Source organism: Ambystoma mexicanum, chromosome 2q, assembly GCF_040938575.1.
Source record: "Ambystoma mexicanum isolate Mex_15411 chromosome 2q, UKY_AmexF1_1, whole genome shotgun sequence".
In the NCBI taxonomy this organism is placed as follows: domain Eukaryota; kingdom Metazoa; phylum Chordata; class Amphibia; order Caudata; family Ambystomatidae; genus Ambystoma; species Ambystoma mexicanum.
In genome coordinates this window covers 520,410,576-520,433,122 of record NC_090924.1, presented here as the reverse complement: position 1 = coordinate 520,433,122, position 22,547 = coordinate 520,410,576, and the positions used below count along the sequence as shown (strand labels likewise).

The window sequence follows — 22,547 nt, the reverse complement described above, 5'->3', positions numbered from 1 at the left end:
AATATCAGACGGGCAGTGGATATTTTAGATCTGGGAAGCAGGACAGGACAAAGTGTCTCCATAGCTGCCCTAGACACCAGGAGAGCATTTGACAGCCTGGACTGGAAGTATCTGGAACTGGTGCTGCAGAAATTCGGATGCGACCCCAATTTTGGCAGAATGGTTCTAGCAAACTTCCACCTCCCAAGCACGACATTCATGGTTAACAGGAACCCCACGTCAAAAATCTGAATACGCAAAGGGACAATACAGGGATGCCCACTCTCGCCCCTAATCTTCGCCATGGCAATGGAGCCCATAGCGGAAATGATACGGCAAGATCCTGCCATACAAGGGGTTAAATGCGATGGAACCATACATAAGATAGCACTATACGCAGATGACAATGCTGTTCCTTGGGGACCCTAAGAACACACTACCAAGAGCACTCGATACCCTACAAGAATTTGCGCAGATATCAGGATTCCCCATAAACTTCGCTAAATCTAAGGCCCTGAACATCACAGAGAGGGAAGAGGTGGCTGAAGCCCTGCGGTTAAGATATCCACTAACATGGGAAAGGGAATCAATAGAATACCTGGGGATCCAACTAACAAAGGGTCAAAAAAACCTCTACGGAACAAACATAACCCCATTGCTGAAACAACTGAGGGGAGACCTACATAGGTGGGACACCCAGGAACTATCGTGGTTTGCACGCATTGCGGCACTCAAAATGACCCTGTTACCAAGCCTGCTATATACCGTAAGCTCGCTCCCAATAGAGGTCCCCCCAAAAATAAGCAAAGCACTACAAGGTGACCTGACTACCTTCATATGGCACAAAGGGAAAGTTAGAATACAATGAAGAATTCTGACTAGACCTCTGTGCTTGGGAGGTCTGGGGGTCCCAGACGTGGAGAGATATGTCCTTGCTGCACAAATAGCACCAATGCTAGCCTGGAAGGGAATGGACAAGTCAAAAGGATGGGTGGGAATCGAACAGCGGGTAACCACAATCCCAATGGGAACTCTACATGGGTTGCGGGTGAGCGATAGGGAAGCAGAGGGTCGGCTGCTTGAAGCAACCAAGATCTCACTGAAAGGCTGGGACCGAGCACTGAGAAAACGGAACATCACCCCGGGGTGGGTCCCTTCACCCCAATGGCACATAACCAAAACATCTCACCGGGCAAACGACCCAGTTTCTGGAAGAACTGGGGACAGGAACAAACACCATACTTGAAGGACGTCTTTCAGGAGGGAAACCCATTACAGTTCTAAGAGTGCAAACAGAAGTTTGGGGTTAGGGAAACAGACAGATACACCTACATTCAGATCCGGCACTGGATAACACAAAAGGAAATCAAGAAAGCAGCTACTAGAGTACCAGAGGGCCTGGAACTAACGCTATATGAAAGGGGTCGAGAAAGGAGCTGTCTCCAAAATATACAAGCTGTTGGACAGTGCACAAGAGTGACTCCTTCCCATACATGGATAACTGGGCAAAAGACATAGGCAACCCCATCACCGAGGAGTGGATCCAAATTTGGAAAAGAGCACAGAAATCCTCTAGATGCACAGCCATTAGAGAGACCGCACATAAGATTTGTTTTAGGTGGTACCTGACCCCCCCCCCTAAGGTTGCATAGGATGAACCCCAACTACCCACCCACGTGCTGGAGAAACTGCGGCGGCAAGGGAGACTTGTACCATATGTGGTGGTCCTGCCCCAAGGCGGCCATGTACTGGCAGGAAGTTCTGGGCCACAAAGGAAATCACAGGAAAACAACTGCCAGCAGCACCAAAATTCATACTCCTGGGCATTACGGTCGAAGATGTATACGCGGCAACTGGCAACAACGCAACACTTATGCTAATAGCAGCTAAAATGACCCTAGCACAAGCATGGAAAAACTCAGACGGCCCAATAACAGCATGCTGGTGGGTGAAAAAATGGAATGTAATGGCCAAGGTAGGGGCCCTGAAAGACGCCAAGTACCTCAAATTTCGGGCAATCTGGGACCCCTTCTTTGACTATGTCAGAGACAGAGAAGCATATTTTTTTAGGCCAAACCTGTTAAGAGCGATCCAAAACTGAGCACTGACAAGCCAAGTTCAGAAACTCTGCTTCAATGCGGAAACTAACTAGCCAGAACACAACAATCCCTTTGTAAAACAGATGGACCAATCCGTGCCATCAGGGAACCGGGAGGGGGGAGGCGGAGAGGGGAAAGGTTGTTGAACGATTGTAGTTAAAGTTAAGCTAATGCTCAAATCTACACCTAAAAACCTTAACACCAATGGTTAAGATGTGGCCTTAGCAGACGCTATGTGTTAAATTATCCAAATCTTTGGCCAACACAGTATTTGAAAGTGATGGTGTTTGAATAAATAAAGTTGGTTAAAAAAAAACACAAAAAAAACACTGCAAGGATGTCTTGATCTAGCAGTCATTAACATGCTCATTCTTTGGGATGGGCTTAAAATATAGCCTGAATTGTCCCCTCACATGCTTAGGGACCGGCCATAGCCCTTTTACTCACTCACATGCCTTCATTGGGCAATTTGCCAAGATAAAACGGGGTTGCTGGCACAACAACGCTTTCCTCTCCACATGCCTGCTAGTGTTTGATTCTAGAAGGTTGGGTTCAACCCCCACACTTTGCATGCTGTGTTCACCTCAACACCCTTTATGCAGGCATGTCTAAACTACCAGACCTTCCCAACAGAGAAACACCCTATTGAAATTATAGCAGATGCTGAAGACTCCACAGGTGAGTCAAAACGTCCACCTCCCCATTCCCTTTCCCATGTCCATGTACACACCTACATCCTTTTCTGCCCAACCTATGGTTGTATTCACTTATGTTTAAACCTGGACTCTCATATTACTCCTTTTCCTGTCCTCTTCCGACACAAACCACGAAGAAAGAAAATCGGTCCCTCTCGTTCTAACTCCAAAAGTGAGAATCTAACCACAAAGATTTGCTTCCACATTTATCTAAATATGAGTAGGGTATATCCTGCAAGCACATTCACCATAGCCACCAACCGACCCAGCCCTATCGTCGGTTTCGGTGTAGAGCTGGGTGATATGGACCAGAAGTAATTTCAATATTTTTGAAGTGAATGGTGATATACGATATATATCTCACTATTGTTTACGTGGGTTAAATGCTCAGCTGCAAGCTGCCAACAACATGTGAAATGTCACAAATACCTTTATTTATAAAACTTTGATCAAAATAAAGTGCAAATACAGGGTTCCTGTTCGAGAATACACTGCTGTGTAAATATCAAAATATAAATACAAAATTGTAGTATATGCAATAAAGAATATATATATATATATATATGGGATACATTACTCACCGTAATCGTATTTCTGATGCTTGTATCTGCTTAGATTCACATGCTGTGCATAGGCCGACATCTAGTGGAAGCTGCGGAGTATTACAGTTTGTTTTTCGAAACTCGAAAATGGGCGTCGACACAGGCGTGCCAGTAATACTATCCCTAGTGTGACGTCCACTGTACCCAAGATCCCTCACGCGTCTAGGATCCTCAGATTGTATTTTTTCTGACATGACGAAGCATGAGGAGTAGCGTGAGTACAGATAATCCAAGCAGATAGACAGAAAGGTAAGACTACAAGCAATCATGCGCCTTCTCTCGGAGGGGAGGAAGGGTGGGTCGCATGTGAATCTAAGCAGATACAAGCATCAGAAGGAACAAGTTACTTACCTGTAACTGTTGTTCTCCAGCATGGGTCTGGCATGGATTCACATGCTCATGAATATTCCCCGTCGTCAGGCTGGGAATCCTCGGTAAAGAAAAAACCAGTATCAGTTTCGTTTCTGATCTGTCTTTCGTAGTAATAACCAATCACTGGTCTCTGCGTCATACTGACCACAGCCAATGACTGCCCTCTACCTAAGCACCGCCTCTGGCAGCCATCTTCAGATTTGGAAGCACGTGAAGTGGCAGTATGACCAAGTGAAGAGCCGCAGAGGGGTAGGCGGGAGGGTTCGCATGTGAATCCATGCCAGACCCATGCTGGAGAACAACAGTTACAGGTAAGTAACTTGTTCCTTCTCCAGCATGGGGTCTGGCATGGATTCACATGCTCATGAATAAAGAATACATAGCAGTACACACATGCACAACCACGGGAGGTGGCAAAGGCTCAACATTAAGCATCACATCAACTCAACATTAAGCATCTTACCTCCTCACCAGGCTCACCTCAGGCGAACAGGTTGCGCAGCACTGCTTGGCCGACCCTGGACTCCTCCCTGGAATCCCGGTCGACGCAGTAGAATTTCGTGAAGGTGTGCGTCGACCTCCACGTAGCAGCCCTGCATATGTCCAGCAGGGGCACACCAGATAGGAACGCCGTGGTAGCTGCGATCGCTCTGGTGGAATGGGCTCTCGGACGGCCAGGCAGCGGTCGGTTTGCCAACCGGTGACAGCACATGATACAGCCGGAGAGCCATCTGGAGATGGAAGCCTTTGAGAGAGCCTTCCCCTGATTGACAGGTCCAAAGTTCACAAAGAGTTGTGACGTCTTCCGAAAACCCTTCGTGCGGTCCAAGTAGAACTTCAGCGCTCTAGCTACATCCAGCGAGTGCAAAGTCCTCTCAGCCGGCGACGAAGGCGACGGGAAGAACACAGGTAACACCAAGGGTTCGTTGAGATGGAAGTCCGACGGTACCTTGGGCATGAAGGAGGGGTGCGTCCTGAGCACTACCCTCGTGTCGTGGAAAGTCAAGTACGGGGCCTTGCAGGAAAGGGCCTGGATCTCTCCCACTCGTCGTGCGGAGGTGATGGCCACAAGAAAAGCTGTTTTCCACGATAGAAACTTCAACGGGGCCGAGTGCAGAGGCTCGAACGGAGGTCCCATGAGCTTGGTCAGCACCACGTTGAGCTCCCACGCCGGGGCCGGAGCCTTCACCGGCGGGAACGATCTGAACAGTCCCTTCATGAACTCTTTCACCAGACGATGAGACCACAAGGACGTCCGGCCCGTGGTTCTGGTGTATCGGGAGATCGCAGCAAGATGAATCTTGATGGACGCATGTGCCAGACCAGCCTTGGCCAGCGTCAGCAGGTACGGCAGTACTTGGGGAGCCGTAATCCGTAGAGGGTTAATCTTCTGTGCGTGGCACCAGACAGAGAACCTCTTCCATTTGTGTCCATAGCATTTAAGAGTCGAGGACGCCCTGGCCTTTGCAAGAACCTCTCTGCAATCGGCCGGTATGTCGTATCCTCCAAACTCTAGTGCTGCAGGAGCCAGGCCTGCAAGTTCAGCGACTTCGGGTCGTGGTGGAGGATGGCGCCTCCTTCCCTGGAGAGTAGATCCGCGTCCGCCGGCAGCTTGATCGGCGGGGACGCTGACAAGTCCAGAAGGTCCGGGAACCATATCTGCCTCGGCCACGCAGGTGCGACGAGGATCATCCTGCACCGTGACCTCTTGAGCTGGTTGACGAGCCGGATTAGCAGAGGCAAGGGAGGGAACGCGTAGAGGAACAGGCCCTCCCAGGGGAACGAGAAAGCATCGCCCATGCTCCTCGTCTGGGGAAACCTGCTGGCGAACCTCCGGCACTTGGCGTTCGTCGCCGTCGCGAACAGGTCGATCTGGGGTGTGCCCCACCGTCGGAAGAGGCGATCCACCAGATCCTGCCGTAGTTCCCACTCGTGGCACGAGCGCAGCTCCCTGCTGAGTGAGTCGGCGATGGTGTTTTTTATCCCTGCCAGATGAAACGGCACCAGAAAAATCCCTTGGGCGACGGCCCAATGCCACAGGTCCTGCGCCTCCTTGGACAGCGCTGGGGACCTGGTTCCGCCCTGTTTCCTGATGTAAAACATGGTGGTGGTGTTGTCGGTGAAGATCCTCACCACCTTGCCCTTGAGGGACGGAAGGAAGGACCTGAGGGCCCAAAACACTGCACGGAGCTCCAGGACGTTGATATGTAGGGACTTCTCCGTCGGGAGCCAGAGTCCCCTTGCGTGCAGATTTTCGGTGTGCGCTCCCCACCCTTCCAGGGAGGCATCCGTGGTCACAGTCTCCTGGTGGGCTGGGGTCTGGAAGTCCATGCCCGCCGTCAGATGCGCGCGGGTGCCCCACCACCGTATCGCTCGTCGGAAACTCTCGTCGAGCTTGATCCTTTCCTCGAAGCTGCCCGTCGTCTGGATCCAGCGCGCATCCAGGAATTCTTGCAACGGGCGCATCCGGAGCCTGCACATGGGAATGAGGTAGATGCAGGAAGACATCATCCCGAGGAGGGACTTGATGGACCTCACTTTGGCCGCGTCGGCCACCAACATCCGTTGCACCTTGCCCAAGATGGTCCTGGTCCTCTCCTCCGACGGGGAGGCCAGAAGGGACACTGTGTCGAGCCTCGCTCCCAGAAACAGTGCGACTTGCGCGGGCACCAGGTGGGATTTGGCGTAGTTCACGGAGAATCCCAGGTCCGTGAGGAGTTGGACGGTCCTTGCCGTGTGGACCACGGCGAGCTCCCTCGTCTTGGCGCGGATGAGCCAGTCGTCCAGGTAGGGGTAGACGTGGATCCCCTCGCGGCGCAGCTGCGCCGCCACCGGTGCAAGGCACTTGGTGAATACCCTGGGTGCCGACCGTAGTCCGAAGGGAAGGGCTTTGAACTGGTAATGACGCCCTTGGACCACGAATCTGAGGAATTTGCGGTGCCCCTTTAGGATGGGAATGTGGAAGTAGGCATCCTCCAAATCCAATGACGATAGGAAGTCTCCTTCCTCCAGCTGACCCAGGACGTGCTGGAGGGTGACCATCCGGAACTTCTGCGCCTTGATGAACTTGTTCAGACGTCGCAGGTCCAGGATGGGGCGCCATCCTCCCGTCTTCTTCTTCACGAGGAAGTATCTCGAGTAGACTCCGGAGCCCCGAAGCCTCTTTGGGACGAGTTCGATGGCGCCCTTTCTGAGCATCGCCTTTACCTCCAGGAGAAGTTGAGGGACGTGAAGTTCTTTCCTGGCCACGGGGGGGACGCGCGGGCACCTTCTTTGAAACTCGAGAGCGTGGCCCCGGGCCAGGGCGTCCAGCACCCAACGGTCGGTGGAGATGGACTCCCACACGCTGACGAAGCCCGCCAGCCGGCCTCCGACCGGGGTGCTTCGGTGGGGGCCCGACCCCAAGGCCGGTTCAATCCTGCTTGGACGCGGCCTTGCCGCCTTGACCTCCTTGGCGACGACGGCGGGGTCCGCTAGACTTGCCTCGTCCTCTGTAGGCCTCTTGCGACGACGAGCGGGCCGCTTGACGGTAGGAAGCGAAACCGCCGCCGGAACCTTTGGAGGCGCCCTTGCCTCCGCCGCTCCGAAAGGGCGTCCGTCGTTGCAGGACTCCAAGGGCCCGGGCCGTCTCAGTATCCGCCTTGATGGCCTGAAGGGAATCGTCCACTGTCTTCCCAAACAGGTTGTTCCCGTCGAAGGGCATGTCCAGGACTCTGGTCTGGACGTCCTGCCGGAAGTCCGTAGCTTTGAGCCATCCACGACGTCGAAGGCAAACACCGTTGCCCAGCTGGCGGAATCCAGTGTCGGCGATGTCCGTCGCCACGGTGATGGCGTGGTCCGAGGCCACCTCACCTTCCTGCAGGATCTCAAGGGCCTCCGCCCTCTTGTCGTCCGGCAGAAAATCCAGCAGAGGAGCCATCTTGTACCAGAGCTCCCTGTCGTAGCGGGCCACGATAGCCAAGGCGGTGGCCGCTTTAATCGTCGTCGCTGCCGACGAGATGACTCTACGCCCCATAGTATCCAATTTCTTTCCCTCGCCGTCCGGCGGGGAAGTCGATGTGGAGGCCGCACCCCCCCCCGCTTTCTTCCTGGCTGCCGCGGAGACGACGGAGTCCGGGGTAGGCTGCGCACGGAGGCATAGGGGGGCCGTGTCCGGGACCCGGTACTTTTTCTCGTACCGGTCTCTTCTAGCTGGCGTCGTGGAAGGGTTCTTGAGGAGGGAAAGGCCCTCATCCCAAATGTCGTCCAACAGAGGCACTGCGAGGACCGTCTTCCTCTTGGCCTCGCGCCGCTGATAAAGGAAGCCTTCCTTTTTCTTCTCCTCAGGGCAGAGTTGGAAAAGCTCGGAAGCCCTGGAGATCATGGAGTGGAAAGATCCGATCTCGTCGGGCGGAGAGGCCCTGGTGGGAGGCGACGACGGAAAATCCTCGTCGTATGCCTCGTCGTCCGTACCCGTCGCTGCCGTGTCAGTCCCCGTATCATCCCCTCGGGTGGACGGGGAGGAGGGCTGGAAGGGGCGCGACGGTTGAAAAGGAGGTGGTGGATGGATCCTTCTTTTCTTGGTAGGGGGAACACCAGAAGGTCCCGGTTCTGGATCCCCCGACGGGAGAGGTTCCTCCGTCGGTAACGGTAGCCTCGTCCTTATCTCGGAGCATAAGGACTGTATGGCCAACAAAATGGCCGCCGAGTTGTCTTGCGGCGCTGGCAGAGGGGAATCCGACGGGCGAGCAGGGGCCCCGTCGGTCTCCTCGACGATGTCGTCGTCGTCACCTGCGTCGGGGTCCATTCCGACGGGCTGGCCTTCTTCCACGCCTAGGCCGTGGCTTAAGACCTCGATCAGTTCCTCTTCTGAGGTTGAGGCCGACTCTACGACGACGCCCTGCCCCCCCTTCTTCTTCCCCACGGAGGGTTTCACGGGGGTCCTATCGATGGGCACAAAGGAAGACTCCCTCCGAGGAGGCAGGGAGATTCTGGGCCCTGAGGTCGCCACCACTGGTGCAGCCACCACAGGCTGAGCCAGGGCCGCCGCGACCGTTTCGATAGAGGGCTTGGCCGGATGGATCAAGGCCTTCACCACCTTAGGTGCGCTCACCGCCTTATCCTTGAGGGAGGGGGCACTGCCACGCTCCTCCTCTGCCTTAGAGCTCGACCGGGGCCTCTCCAGGAGCTTCGCCGGGTGCTCGGCCTTCCTCTTACCCGACCCAGAGCGTTGGCTCGTGGTTGATGGTGCCGGGGAGGGTGCGCCCTGCCTGGCGCCCGCAGAGCCCGACCGTTCGGCGCTCCCGGTGCCAGCGGACTCGCGGTGCTTGGCCTTATGTTGGGCCCCCGTCGCCGGGGCGCCCTCAAAGGTCTTAGAAGACCGCTCGGATTTCTTCTTCTTCTCGCCAGACGGGCTCTTACCCTCCAGCCAGTTGGCGAGACGTTGATGGCGGTCCTTCATGGTCCGTTCCGACATGTTGCCGCAAAACGCACAGTCCTTCTCCACGTGCGTCTTGTCCTCATGAAGGCAGTAAAGGCAGAAAGAGTGTTCGTCCTCCTTGAAGACGTTCTGCAGCTGGCATCCAGGGCAGACCCTGAACAGCTTTCCGGGCGTCGAGCTTCCCTTCTCCTGGGCCATCTCCGAGACAGGGCCTGAGAAGCTTCTGGAGTCCTCCGAAGTGTAGCTCGACGAAATCTTCACCCTTGAGGGGCACAGATGAATCCGACACGGGTCCCCGTTGATCGGATGTAGGATCGGTGGAGCTTGAGGCTCTTTTAACCGAAAGAATCGAAGTTTTTTTTTTTTTGTAAAAAGCGCGAAAAAATAGCACTAACGCTCGAGAGCAATAGCACGAGGATCCCAACACATGAACGTGCGGTAAAAATCTGAAGATGGCTGCCAGAGGCGGTGCTTAGGTAGAGGGCAGTCATTGGCTGTGGTCAGTATGACGCAGAGACCAGTGATTGGTTATTACTACGAAAGACAGATCAGAAACGAAACTGATACTGGTTTTTTCTTTACCGAGGATTCCCAGCCTGACGACGGGGAATATTCATGAGCATGTGAATCCATGCCAGACCCCATGCTGGAGAAATACGATTACCGTGAGTAATGTATCCCTTCTGAGGCTTGTGGAATCTGCTTAGATCACATGCTGTGCATAGATTAGCGAGCAGTACCCGAAGAAGGAGGTGGGATGTGAGAAGGGTCATGAGCAAACAGGTGTCTTAGAACCGCTTGTCCCACTTGTGTATCTGTCTTGGAATGAGTGTCAATGCAGTAATGCTGAGTAAAAGTGTGAATAGAGCTCCAAGTAGCTGCTTTGCAAATGGTGTCGAGGGGAACATTTGCAATGAAAGCCAGAGTGGCCCCAATGCCTCTAGTAGAATGGGCCCTTGGCGTAAAAGGCAGAGTTTTTTCAGAAAGAGAGTAACACAGCTGTATACAGTTGATAATCCACTTCGAGATTGCGCCTTTAGAGACGCGATCCCCCTCTCTGCCTGTAGCTACGGAGACAAACAGTTGATCTGTTTTCCTTAGCGGTCTGGTTTTATTTACATAGTAGAGGACCGCCCTACGCACATCAAGGGTGTGTAGTTTCACCTCAGCTGAGCTTTGCGGGTTCTGGAAGAATGCCGGAAGCTCGATGGACTGGTTTACATGGAATTTAGATATAAATTTAGGTGAGAACCTAGGGTGTGTGCGTAAAACCAGTTTGTCTTTGTGGATAGTAAAGAAAGGATCCTGCACTGACAGAGCCTGAATTTCACTGACCCTTCTTATAGAGGTAATGGCTACTAAGAAGGCCGTTTTATAAGTCAGGTGTTTGAGACTACTTTTATGCATGGGTTCGAAAGGGGGGCCCATGAGCTTAGCTAGCACCACATTGAGGTCCCATCCTGGCGGTGGGTTCGAAATAGGAGGGTGAAGTCTCTTTACTCCTTCCATGAAGGCTTTAACTATTGGTACTTTCCACCACAATACTTTGTTATGGGATGTGGTGTAAGCCGAGAGGGCTGCCAGGTGTACTTTCAGAGAGTTAAAAACCAAACCTGCGTCCAGCAGGTGGAGCATGTATGTTACAACGTTGGAAGGAGTGCAATCAACTGGGTTGATTTGTTTATTCTGGCACCAAATAACGAATCTCTTCCACTTGTCAAAGTAACAGTGCCTTGTGTTTGGTTTCCTGGATTCTTTTAGGATGTCCATACACCTATGTGGTAACTTGAGATGCCCAAACTCTATGACCTCAGGAGCCATGCTGCTGGGTTCATTGAGTTGGGTTCCTGGTGCACTGTTTGACCTTGTTGCTGGGACAGTAGGTTGTACCAGGCTGGGAGTTTGATGGGCTCGCACACCGCCATCCTGCGTAGGTGTGGAAACCATGGTTGTCTCGCCCACATGGGAGCAACTAGGATGAGCGTCATCGATTCCTTGTTCATCTTGTACACCACCTTCCTGATGAGAGGAGTTGGTGGAAAAGCGTACGCAAACATCCCTGACCAGTTCATCCACAGGGCGTTCCCTTGGGAGTCTGGCTGGGGGAACCTGGATGCAAATCCTGGGCATTGTTTGTTTTCGCTTGTGGCGAATAGGTCTATAGTGGGGAAACCCCACTGAGAGAAGAGATCTTCTACGATATCTCTGTGAAGGACCCATTCGTGTTCTTCTGGGAGGGAGTCTCTGCTTAGGGCATCCGCTAGGGAATTGAGCTCCCCTGGAACATGTTGTGATGACAGGAAGATGTTCCGTCTGAGTGCCCATATCCAGATTTTCTGGGCAAGCTTGGACAGATTTGGCGAACGAGTCCCTCCTTGTTTGTTCAGATAGAAAATGGCTGTCGTGCTGTCCGTCCGGATCTGCACCGACAAGTTTAGCAGATGGGGCTCGAACGCCCGAAGCGCTCGGAATACTGCCAGAAGCTCTAGCAGGTTGATGTGGTTCTTGGCTACTGAGTGAGACCAGAGACCCTGAGCTGTGTGGTGGAGATGGTGAGCTCCCCACCCAGTCAGGCATGCTTCTGTAGTCACCACTGCCTGTACTTCGGGATCGCAAAAGGGTTTTCCCCTTGCGAGATTCTCTCTTGTCCACCAGTGTAAACTCTGTACGAGTGTTGGCGAAACGACCACTAGATCGTCCCACTGACCACTTGCCTGAGACCACTGTTTCGCCAACCATTCCTGCATGGGACGCATGCGCAGACGCGCGTGGGGGACCATGTAAATGCATGACGCCATCATGCCCAGTAACCGCATTGCTTTGCGTACCGTTATTTGTTGACCTGACTGATAATGTGGAATTTGCAGTAGTATATTCCGAATTCTCTCTTCCGAAGGGAAGGTCAACCCTTTCTGAGTATCTAGGATTGCTCCTAGGAACTGTTTTGAGGTGCTTGGCACCAGACTTGACTTCTTCTCGTTGATAGAAAAGCCTCATTCGTGGAGGAGGTCGATAGTCCTCTGAATGTTTGACCTGCAAATTCCTGGGGTTTCCCCCGTTATGAGCCAGTCGTCCAGATAAGGGTACACTGGGATTGCCTCCCTGCGTAGGTGTGCAGCTGCCACCGCCAGTACCTTGGTGAATACCCTTGGTGCTGAAGCTATCCCGAAGGGCAGTACCTTGAATTGGTAGTGGCGACTGTCCACCTTGAAGCGCAAGTATTTTCTGTGGGCTGGGAGCATGGAAATATGAAAATAAGCATCTTTCATATCCAAGGTTGCCATGTAATCCCCCTTTTTTAGGAGGGGGATTACCTCTTGTAGCGTGGTCATACGGAATTTTTGGGGCTTGACATACTTGTTGGCAGGCCGTAAGTCCAATACTGGGCGCATTGTCAAATCTTTCTTTGGCACAAGGAAGTAAGTTGAATAGATACCCTTGTTTACCTGGTGTCCTGGGACGAGTTCTATCGCGTCCTTTTCTAGCAGAATGGCGATCTCCTCGAGAAGGATCTTCTGATGTTCTAAGGAGTGTATTCTTTGTCGTGGAGGGTGGTTCCGGGGACGCTGCAGTAATTCTATACAATATCCTGTGGACACTGTTGACAGCACCCATCTGTCTGAGGTGATCCCTTCCCAAGCCTGGGTGAAGTTGGAAATGCGTCCCCCTACTGGGGTTGCGTGAGAAGGGACCCTGAACTGAGCGTCACTGCTTTGGTGGAGGCGTGCCACCTCCCTTGTTGGGGCTGCCTCTGCCTCTTCCACGACCTCTCTTGTTACCCCTGCCGTAACTTTGGGTAGACTGCTGGTTGTTGTTCCATTGTGTACCCTGTCCTTGGGCATAGTTGCCTCTTTGTGAATTTTGGCCGCGTGGGCGACGAAAATTACTCAACCCCCTCTGGTTAGGGGGTTTGTTGGTAAGCTGGCCAAGGGATTTGAGAGTCTCGTACTCGTCCTTGGCATTCTTAAGTGCGTCTTCGACCGCTTTCCCAAACAATAGATCGGGTTCCACCGGCTTGTCTATTAATGAAGCCTGGGTTTCTGTTTTGAACCCCGACTGCCGTAACCACGCATGTCTCTTGATAACAGTACCTTCTGCTATCAATCTTCCTGCGTTGTCCGCGGCGTCGAAAGTTGCTTTTAATATGCAACCAGACACGGCTCTCCCTTCTGCCGAGATCCGAGCCAACTGGCCCTTTAACGGTTCAGGAGCAGAGGCTATGAGCTCCGCGACCTCTTCCCATTGATGGCAGTTGTAACTTGCCAACAGGGTGGTGGAGTTTGCAATCCTTGCTTGGTAGGCGGACGTTGAGGCTACCTTCCTGCCAAACCCGTACAGCCTTTTGCTCTCCTTGTCGGGAGGAGCTTCTGACGACGATAAGGGTGTCCCAGCCCTCTTCCGAGTGTTGGTAACCACTAGGGAGTCTGGTTTAAGATGTCCTCTTATATAAAGAGGGTCAGACTGGGCTGCCCGAAAAAGTTTTTCGACTCTGGGGTTGACGGCTCTGGTGAGGTTAGGATTCACCAGGGATGGATCTATTCTACGTTGGATGGATTTAAGGATAGGGATGGTCTGAGCGACCGGCCTCCTCTCTCCCACCAACTCTTCTGCGAAGTCCCTTTCCTCCTGTACACCGTGGGTGTCGATGTGAAAATGTTCTGCTGCGCGAGCGAGAACTTCATTAAGGAGGGGCTGGTTATCAACTGGCGAGTCGGTAACTGGGGCTTCGCTTTCTACCGGGGAATCTACTCTGTAAATTTCCTGCTCATCTTCTACCTCCTCCAGGTCCTCATCATCCGCATAGTATTCAGTCCCGGTTTGTTCCTCCATAATTGTAAACTCCTGGTCCCCTTCAGGGAAAGGCTGTCCTTGGTATCTGGGGTGTGGAGTAGAGTATGGAGTAGAGTAAGGCTGCACCTCGAAGGGTTCAGGTCTTTTGAACCGGGCCTTTTTACTTAGGGGGATAGGATCAGAGGAGCCTGAGGGTGTGGCCCCTTGAGGGTCATACGAAAGGAAATGTTCTGGGTTTTTGTCATAAAAATCAGCTAAGGAAGACATCCTTGACATGACCCTGTCTATGTCTTCACTGGACCATTCTTTGGAACAGGGTATGACTTTAGTAGGCAACTTAGAGGGCTTATCAAGGGTACCCTTGCTGGATGTTGATGTCCCAGTAGATTTATGTTTGTCTGTCTGCTTAGGGTGGAAGGATGGTCTTACAGGAGTGGAAGGCTGTGCTTTCCGCTGTTTCCCCCCCTCCCCGTGCGTGGAAAAATGTTTTCCCTGCCCCTTGGAGGCCCCAGAGACTTTCGACGCCTGGCGTCGAGGGTCGGGAGAGGTATCTTGTTTCGAGCGTGGGGCCTCGCTGGTGTTAACTGCGGCCTCGGTCTCCTGGAGCGCGGCCTGGGGGTGGAAGTCGTCTTCGTCCTCCGACGATCGAACTTCCGTTAATCTAGGGAGCGAGGCACTCTTGGCAAGAGTGGACGATTGCCTTGCGTCATGAGGCGATCTCGATCGAGAGCGCCCAGAGGACACCGAGTCGGACCGTTCTATCTGTGCCTCTTTCCGAGAAGTCGACGTTGTCGAGGTTCGGTTGGACTTAGTGTGCTTAGTGTGTGTAGGGTGTGTAGCGCTTGCGTCGCCGGGGGTCTTCCCAATAGCCGCCCTGCCGGAAAACCTTCCGAGGTCGGGGACCTGCGCCCGGCAGTCTTTCGACGCCGTAATGCCCTCGCCGTCCGAAAGTATGGCGTCGCTGCCATCGCTGAAGGCGCCCTCCGCTGCCATGGCCGCCTGCCTGGCGTGGTGGGCCCAACGCTTTGTCGAACGGTCCTTAAGTGTCTTAGGCTTAAACCTACTACACGCTCTGCAGTTCGCTTCGGGGTGGTCCCTCGGCAAGCAGAGATTGCACGTGGCGTGCCTGTCGACCCAAGGGTATTTGCGGTTGCACTTGGGGCAGAATTGGAAAGGGGTACCCTCCATACGCACCTTGAGGCAGCGGGCTGGTAAGTGTAGGAAATATATAAGGTGTACCTATATACCAAGAGTGAAGAGTATGTACCACCCCCCACTCTCCCTACTTGCGGGGCCGAGGCCAGCGGCCTACTAGGCCCGGGCCGAGGCCAGCGGCCTTCCGAGGCCCAGATCCGTCGTGCAGCAGCCGACGGTCGATGTCTTCTCCAGCCGTCGTCGAGTTTGTCGAGGGTCGACGTTGGGGTGGGGAAGGATGTCAATAACTAATTTTAAACTTCAATAATTAGCAAAAGTATGGCTAAGGCCAGGGGACTCCGCAAGATGCTTCCGACCAGTATGGCGGAAAAAAACAATCTGAGGATCCTAGACGCGTGAGGGATCTTGGGTACAGTGGACGTCACACTAGGGATAGTATTACTGGCACGCCTGTGTCGACGCCCATTTTCGAGTTTCGAAAAACAAACTGTAATACTCCGCAGCTTCCACTAGATGTCGGCCTATGCACAGCATGTGATCTAAGCAGATTCCACAAGCCTCAGAAATATATATATATATATATATGTATATATCTCGATGTTAATGATATTGTCTCATCATATATTGATTTTGCAAATATATCGATGTATCTCCAAAACTCGATATATTGCCCATGCCTCATCTGGTGCTCTCCAGGGATGATGGTTCGCAACACATTTCCACTCATCTTTTGATTGTAACTGCCCTGATTGCTTCCTTGCGAGTCAAAATGGTGGGTGTCACCTGGCGCCTGCACTATCCCTACACCACTCTATGTGCTGCATGGGACAACTAAAGACACTTACTGTTACATGCCCAAACCCTTTGCTTGACAGTTCCGTTAGCTGCCCCATATTACCTCTGTAACTATTGGCATTACCAACTTGTATTGTCCTGCCTCCAACTCTTGTTGCCCACACAGGGCCAGACCCCAATACTATCATGTGCATGAATTGCCATTCCCCATGTGCAATAATCATCAACCATACAACTCTTTCGTTTGATACAACGACTGCCCATACTGCAAACTTAAGCCTCTCAGTTACTCACCCGAGCAGATGAAACCGGTTTGTAGTTCCTTACGTTCCTCCTATGCACCAAAGTGAGGCAGCTTCCCTCTTACCAGGTGCACTCCCATTTACATCTGTCTTCAGATCCTGTTGGCAACCTCTGTAATAGCGTTTCCCAGCACATGCCGCATAGCCATCTTGCTGGAGCGCTTTGCTCAAATGTGCCATTTGGAATGTTGTTATGGGGCCACGTCCTTCCTGCCTTGGCTGCACAACACCTGTTGCCCCCGCTAGTCAATCCGCCTATCCCATGGATTGTGGCATTACCTAACCAATCAGCTGCTCCTCGGGCCTGCCGCGCTGAACCTTCATTCTCTTCCCTGTTGTCCACCGCATTTTCTGATTCATGACCCCCAAAACTATGATGTCCTTATGTAGGACTGTGCTTCGGTCTAATGGGCGAAGGATTCAAACACTAATTTTCAGCCCAATCAGGATCCTTTATAGTTCCTGGGCATTTACCCACCCGCACCTGCAGCGATTCCCATCCCATGGCGCCTGCTTCTTTTACCTTGCCTGATGGGACCAGATGAGATATTTTCAAACCAGGTACAGCTTTTATCCGAACCACTCTACAGCAGTTTCCGCAAGATTAAAATCCGACTTTCCAAAATAGTCTGCCTACACTGTCCAGAGCGCCATCGCCATATATTTACCAATGGAGCCAGTAGCGCTTGCTAAGCTCAATATGTACATATCCGTGCAATACTGGTAATTCTGATACCCACAAGTGCTGCAGCAAAAAATGCATTTCCCGAAGCAGTTTGTTATAATATGCAAAAATATCAGTAGAAGAAGAGTACAGGGTCACTTACTGGAGAGGGTCGGAGTGCTTCTGCAGGAAAGAAACAGCTGCTTGTGCATCACATGTGATGTACTTGTGAATAAATTGTACAAACTTATTGATGAAGAATGCCAGGGGACGGGATGTTTTTTTGTGTATCTAGAAGAAAACACAGGAGCAAGGTAATAAATGCAATAGCCTTTTATGATTAGTACTGAACAGCAAAAGATCAGACTGAGCTACGTAACTTCAGTAACATTAGGCAGTATGGCTAAAGTATTTTGTCTGTTTATTCTTTAATTTTCAAAATATATCAGATGACAGGCTAGGATTCATTAAATCTTTTTATACATCTTTGCAGTAATAAGGAAATAATATAAGTTACAGTTAGACCTCTTAATAACCTGAGAAATCTCTGGAACCACTTTTAGAGTTCTCCATAGCTGTAATGGTACCTCAAAATCAACTTATGGAAACTGTTTCATAGACTAAGTTAAAAAATCATTCTAACCTTATAAAATGTGGATGAAAATGCATTGGCGAACCTCAGATGTACTAGGGCATCCTGTTAATATATGGAATTATGGGGTAAGCAGCTCTGACAAGGAGGTTACAGCCAGTCAGTATATCCCAAATGCAATCAGGGGTGTTGGGCTTTGAGAGCTCAGGGAGGAAAGGGGCAGTTGCAAAAAATGGATGAAAAGACAGTGCTCACTGTAGAACTCTTGCAGGCAACGAACTCGGCTAAGATATTTAATGAAGACAGCACATCAAAAAGACTGGGGATCAGTGCTGGGATCCTCAAAGATGGAAATGTTGGAAGTTATTCAGATACCAGGCAAAGATTAGAGCTTCAGGCAGGGCCAGAGAATAGGGGCAGTCGTCTGACAAAATAGCACATTACTTTCCTCGCAGTCATGCTCTTTCTGATGGATTAGCCTTTCCTCCCACAGATTCCTCATTGCCCTTGGCAACGGACGTGACTTCAGGGGCAGTACATATGGAGCCAGTCACAACCCATGACCTCAGTTCTGTCTTTTTACCTAGCACTCAGCAGTTGACGGACAGAAGTTGGAGCTATACACCATGTGCAGCATTTCTGAAAGGTGAGTAGTTGTTCTTATAATGGATTCCTTACTCAGACAGATTTCTCATCTTAGATAGACTCCAATAGCAGTACACAACTTGGAGGAGGGAGGTGAGTGAGAAACCACCACCTATACCAAGAAAATATGCCCGCTGACTCAGACAAGGAATCCAGATAATAGTGCTTTCCCAAAAATTTCCAGGAAAGCCCACATAGCCGTGTGACAAATGTCCAGCACAGAGACATCCCTCTGCAGCAGCCACAAGACCTCTGGTAGAATGACTTATGATACCTTTAGCACTTCTTTACCAGTCATATCATAGCATTATAAAACAAAAGAGGTCAAACCATCTGTACAGAGTTTATTTGGTAACCATCTGGCCCGCAGGGGAATCAACATAACCCACAAAGAGCATGTCCATTGTCTCATCATCTGAGAGACATACAAACCAAGAGCCCTCTTCAGGTCCAAGTTTTAGAAAAGATTTCTCTTTTAGTAACTTTTGCTCCATATTTCTATGGACCCCCAAACCTTTTGCTTTTGTTTTTCAACCTGTTTGGAGCTTTACAGGAAAGTGAAACCGTGAGCTTCCCTTCCCTGGCCTTTTCCTCATTTTGTTATAGGAAAACGTTCAGTCCTTCAAACTATCAGTACAGGGAAACTGTTTCCACTTTATCTGTTTACCTTTTATTTAACTTTTTAACAGTGCACACAGCATTTTACAATGCAGTGCAGTGGGGATACTTTAGTATTGTATCACCCTAGTCTTTTTTAGATGTGGGAATTGTATATTTGCCCAACGACAAGCTGGTGGCAGCAATCACATTTTTACATCATTTTTTGCATGCACATTCACGTTTACCATGCATGGCTACTAAATATGGCTAGTGCTCTAAAATGGCTGTACCATGAGATTTTTGCTTGTTCTTTGGCAATGTTGTTGTTTGGCCATCTTTCTTCCTTGCCAGGCCAGGAAAAGCTATTGAAGGTCATGCACTTGCCAAGGGAAGCTGCAGCTATCACAGGCGAGTGAGGCCTTTGTGTGTGTGCGCCCAGGAAGGGGTTGGGACTGTCTGGTCCCACTCCACATGCATGGTGCCTGAAAGTCTGAGGGTGGGACATTAATGAAACCCACAGTGGTCCCTGGATGCTTGAATGGTGCAGATCCTTACCATTGGTGGGCTTGGACTTGCTTTCAGGCAGATTCTTGGATAGGAAGAGGACTCCTGCAGCCATTTCTTCAGATCAGCATTGGAACCAAGAATCCTGTGTAGAAGAGCAGCCGACTGAAGATCCATGGACGACTCCCAGAGAGGCCTGGCATCCCATCCAGCGTTTGGACCCATGAAGCACCTGCTAGACTACCTGATCTGCGAAGGCCATGAGCGGTGTTTATACCCTTGAACTGGTTGGACCAACCAGGCTTGAGACATTCTCAAGGATCCAGCCATCCCGAGCCTTCAGAGGTGTCCCTGGACCACCCGTTGTACTGACCAGTTCTCCAGTTCTACTGAACCGTTGCCGTTCTGCGTTCGTCGCCGACATTTTGGTAGTCGCCAGCTTGTAATGTTAAGTCGCCTTCCTGCTGAATTTCAGCCTCACAGCTTCAAGGGATCCTGCTCTGGAAGTTCTTTAACCTTGACAGGAAGGATGACTGCCGTCACCGGTGTGTGGGGGCCCTCGCTGGAACTCACCTTCCCCCATCTGATGAAGTGTCCTGAAGAGGTCTGCATCAGTGCCTTCTGCAGTTCTTCATCGCCAAGGGTTGCACTCTGCTCCTGGAACCAACCAGAAGAATCCGTGCACCCAGAGCTCCTGGGCACCTCTCACTTTAATGAACAATGGGAAACGTACCTCCAGCGACCGTCAGTTGACCCACGTAGTCATCTGGGAAAATAGGAGTATTGGGTGTAAATAAACATAATGTCTTAGAATAAACCTTGGGTATTCCATGCCATCGTTTTTTGATCATCACGTCTAAAAGCAGCTGTACCTGAAAGATAGGAACATAATTTTACTTACCAGTAACTTTGTTGAATATCTTCTCTGTAACATTTCACCAACGCAAGAAGTCTTCCGACATCAGACCCTTTTTCTGAGAAGAAGCGTTGTGACTATTAGACACAAGGCCCCACTCTTCACAGGGATTGCAAGGCATAAATGAGGGTTTCAAAATTAAATGTAAAAGTAAAAATGTCTAAATAATTTATTTTGATTAGCAATCTAAAATATATGAGTAGAAAATGTGTATATCCTTATTTCCATCAGGGCACACACAATAAATGTGACACCTGTGCAACAATACTGGGCCTGGGTCCTTTGCATCGGCGTTAGAGCTATGATGAGCAGATACCGTAGTTAAGTATGTTAGAAACACTGCTACCCTGGCAAATTCAGGAGGGCTTCCCACTAGGGCATTGCAAATACGTAACACCCTCTAAGCTATCACCCTCTAAGCTATTGGAAGAGCATTTAAATTGAGTACTCCCACTAGTGTAACCATTTCTTATGATAATTGTTCTCTTCCCATTTCCTTCATATAATATGCAATAACAAGCAGCATAATCGAGGCATATATTAGTTTTCAAAAATTGATTAGCAGAATGTGCTAATTAATATTTTCTTGATTAGCAAACGAACATATTTGATTAGCAATTTTGTATTCATATTTTAATCATCACCAGAGGTTAATTGTACCCAAGAAATAATTAGCAACAATACAGCATTTTTTGTGTTCCGCTGAAGGAAAACATTAGTGAGAGGAGTGTCTGTAAAATGTGAAAGGTTAGGTGCATGGACACAAATAAATAGATATGATAAGGCTCTGAAAATATTTTTCAGAACGAGGCTCAGCATTAACATGCATTAAAAGAAGACGATCATATATGCTTTGCATGTTTGGTCCTGACTGTAACATCTGGCAATAGCCGGTTTAACCATAATAACTAATTTTGGTGTATTCATTGACTTGGCATGTACAATCATTGCAGAATCACATACCCCAAGTGTTAATTTAATGAGCAAACCTACAGAATTGCACAGCAAATCGCTATGCGACAATGCTTATTTTATGCCTTACATGACAGTGTCAAACATTGACTACAAGTTTTGAATGTACATTTCCAAAAGAGTAAATTAATTTGCATCCTGGAGCGTGTAGTTTTCCATTCAAAAAATGGAAAAGGAAAGATTGGACACACTTTGTTGTAAAAAAAATTCTAGATGGATTAAAATTGTCAAGTTGGTTTAAGATTTTCCAGTCAATGATAAAAACAAAGTATTTTTCAAAACAACCACAAACATATTTCTAACTAAAGCTGGGACAATATGCCGTTACTACTATGTTACAGATTGGTCTCCAATCCTGGCTTCACAAATTAAATTGTCTTATCCTGGGCAAATAGTTTTATTTCACTGTGTACTATTTGTTTTTTGCCTCTTGGCTTAATTATAGCAACTACTTGTATTGTAACGTACCATGATCCCCTTGAGTGTCAAATACTACCTTTGATGTAATTGTCTTTATCAATTCCTGTGATGTCAATACCTATGCAATTTGGGGGAGCCTACATGTGTTTTGTCGCACCGTGCCATACAAATCATAAACCTGGCCTCAATGAAGGTCAAACATCTGTATGGTACATGTTAATTGCCTATTGAGTTCCCCCAGAAAGCATTAACATACATTAAAAGAAGACTATCTTTTTTTAAATTATTTTATTTGTCTTGGTTCTATTACAAAGCAACAGAACCTTTGCAAAAGTGAAGTATCAAGAAGACTATCATATGCTCTGCACGTTTGGTCCTGACTGTAACATCTGGCAATAGCCGGCTGAAACATCATAATTAATTTTGGTGTATTCATTGACTTGGCATGTACAATCATTGCAGAATCACATACACCAAGCAATGCAGACACTCACATCCACAAGTGCCTCAGCCACAAGCGTGCACACTCAGATTTTTGTAGGCACCATAGCTTTACTCTCACACACACCCACACACACACGGTCATAGGGAGGGATAAAGGAGAGAGAAAAGCAAACAGAGGGGGTAGAAAAGCAAGAAAGGGTGACAGACGAGCGAAAGTTTAATGAACAGAGCACATAGGAAAGACAGTTTAGAGAAGGGCCAATTCATTTAGTCCCAACCTGTAAGCAGCTCCATCAATATTTACTTATTGCTAGTTTTGCTTAGAAAGAAGTAGCAGACACACCGACAGGCCCCCACACTCTTATCTCCAGTTATCCATCTGTCAGCGTTTATTTTCGCCAGTAGCCTCAGACTCTACTTTTCCATGTGCTGTCCTGGATCTTGGTGACCAAAATATCTTGCAGTTGGTGCGACATAATTTACAAAATGAAAAACAATTAATCATTAATTGCATCTTGAATTGCAATGCAATATTGTTTATTTTATGCCTTGGATTGGACTTCTAAAGTTAGGTTATATTT

General features: G+C 49.8%; 1 protein-coding gene across 1 annotated transcript in view; it reads right to left on the bottom strand.

Annotated features, from left to right (window-relative positions):
* INTS1 (integrator complex subunit 1) overlaps positions 1-22,547 on the bottom strand; it is a 2,112,141-nt gene that overhangs the window by 187,600 nt on the left and 1,901,994 nt on the right. The window contains exon 42 of the mRNA XM_069647642.1: positions 17,037-17,164. Coding sequence (XP_069503743.1) covers positions 17,037-17,164 — 128 coding nt within the window. The remainder of the gene's footprint in view (positions 1-17,036; positions 17,165-22,547) is intronic.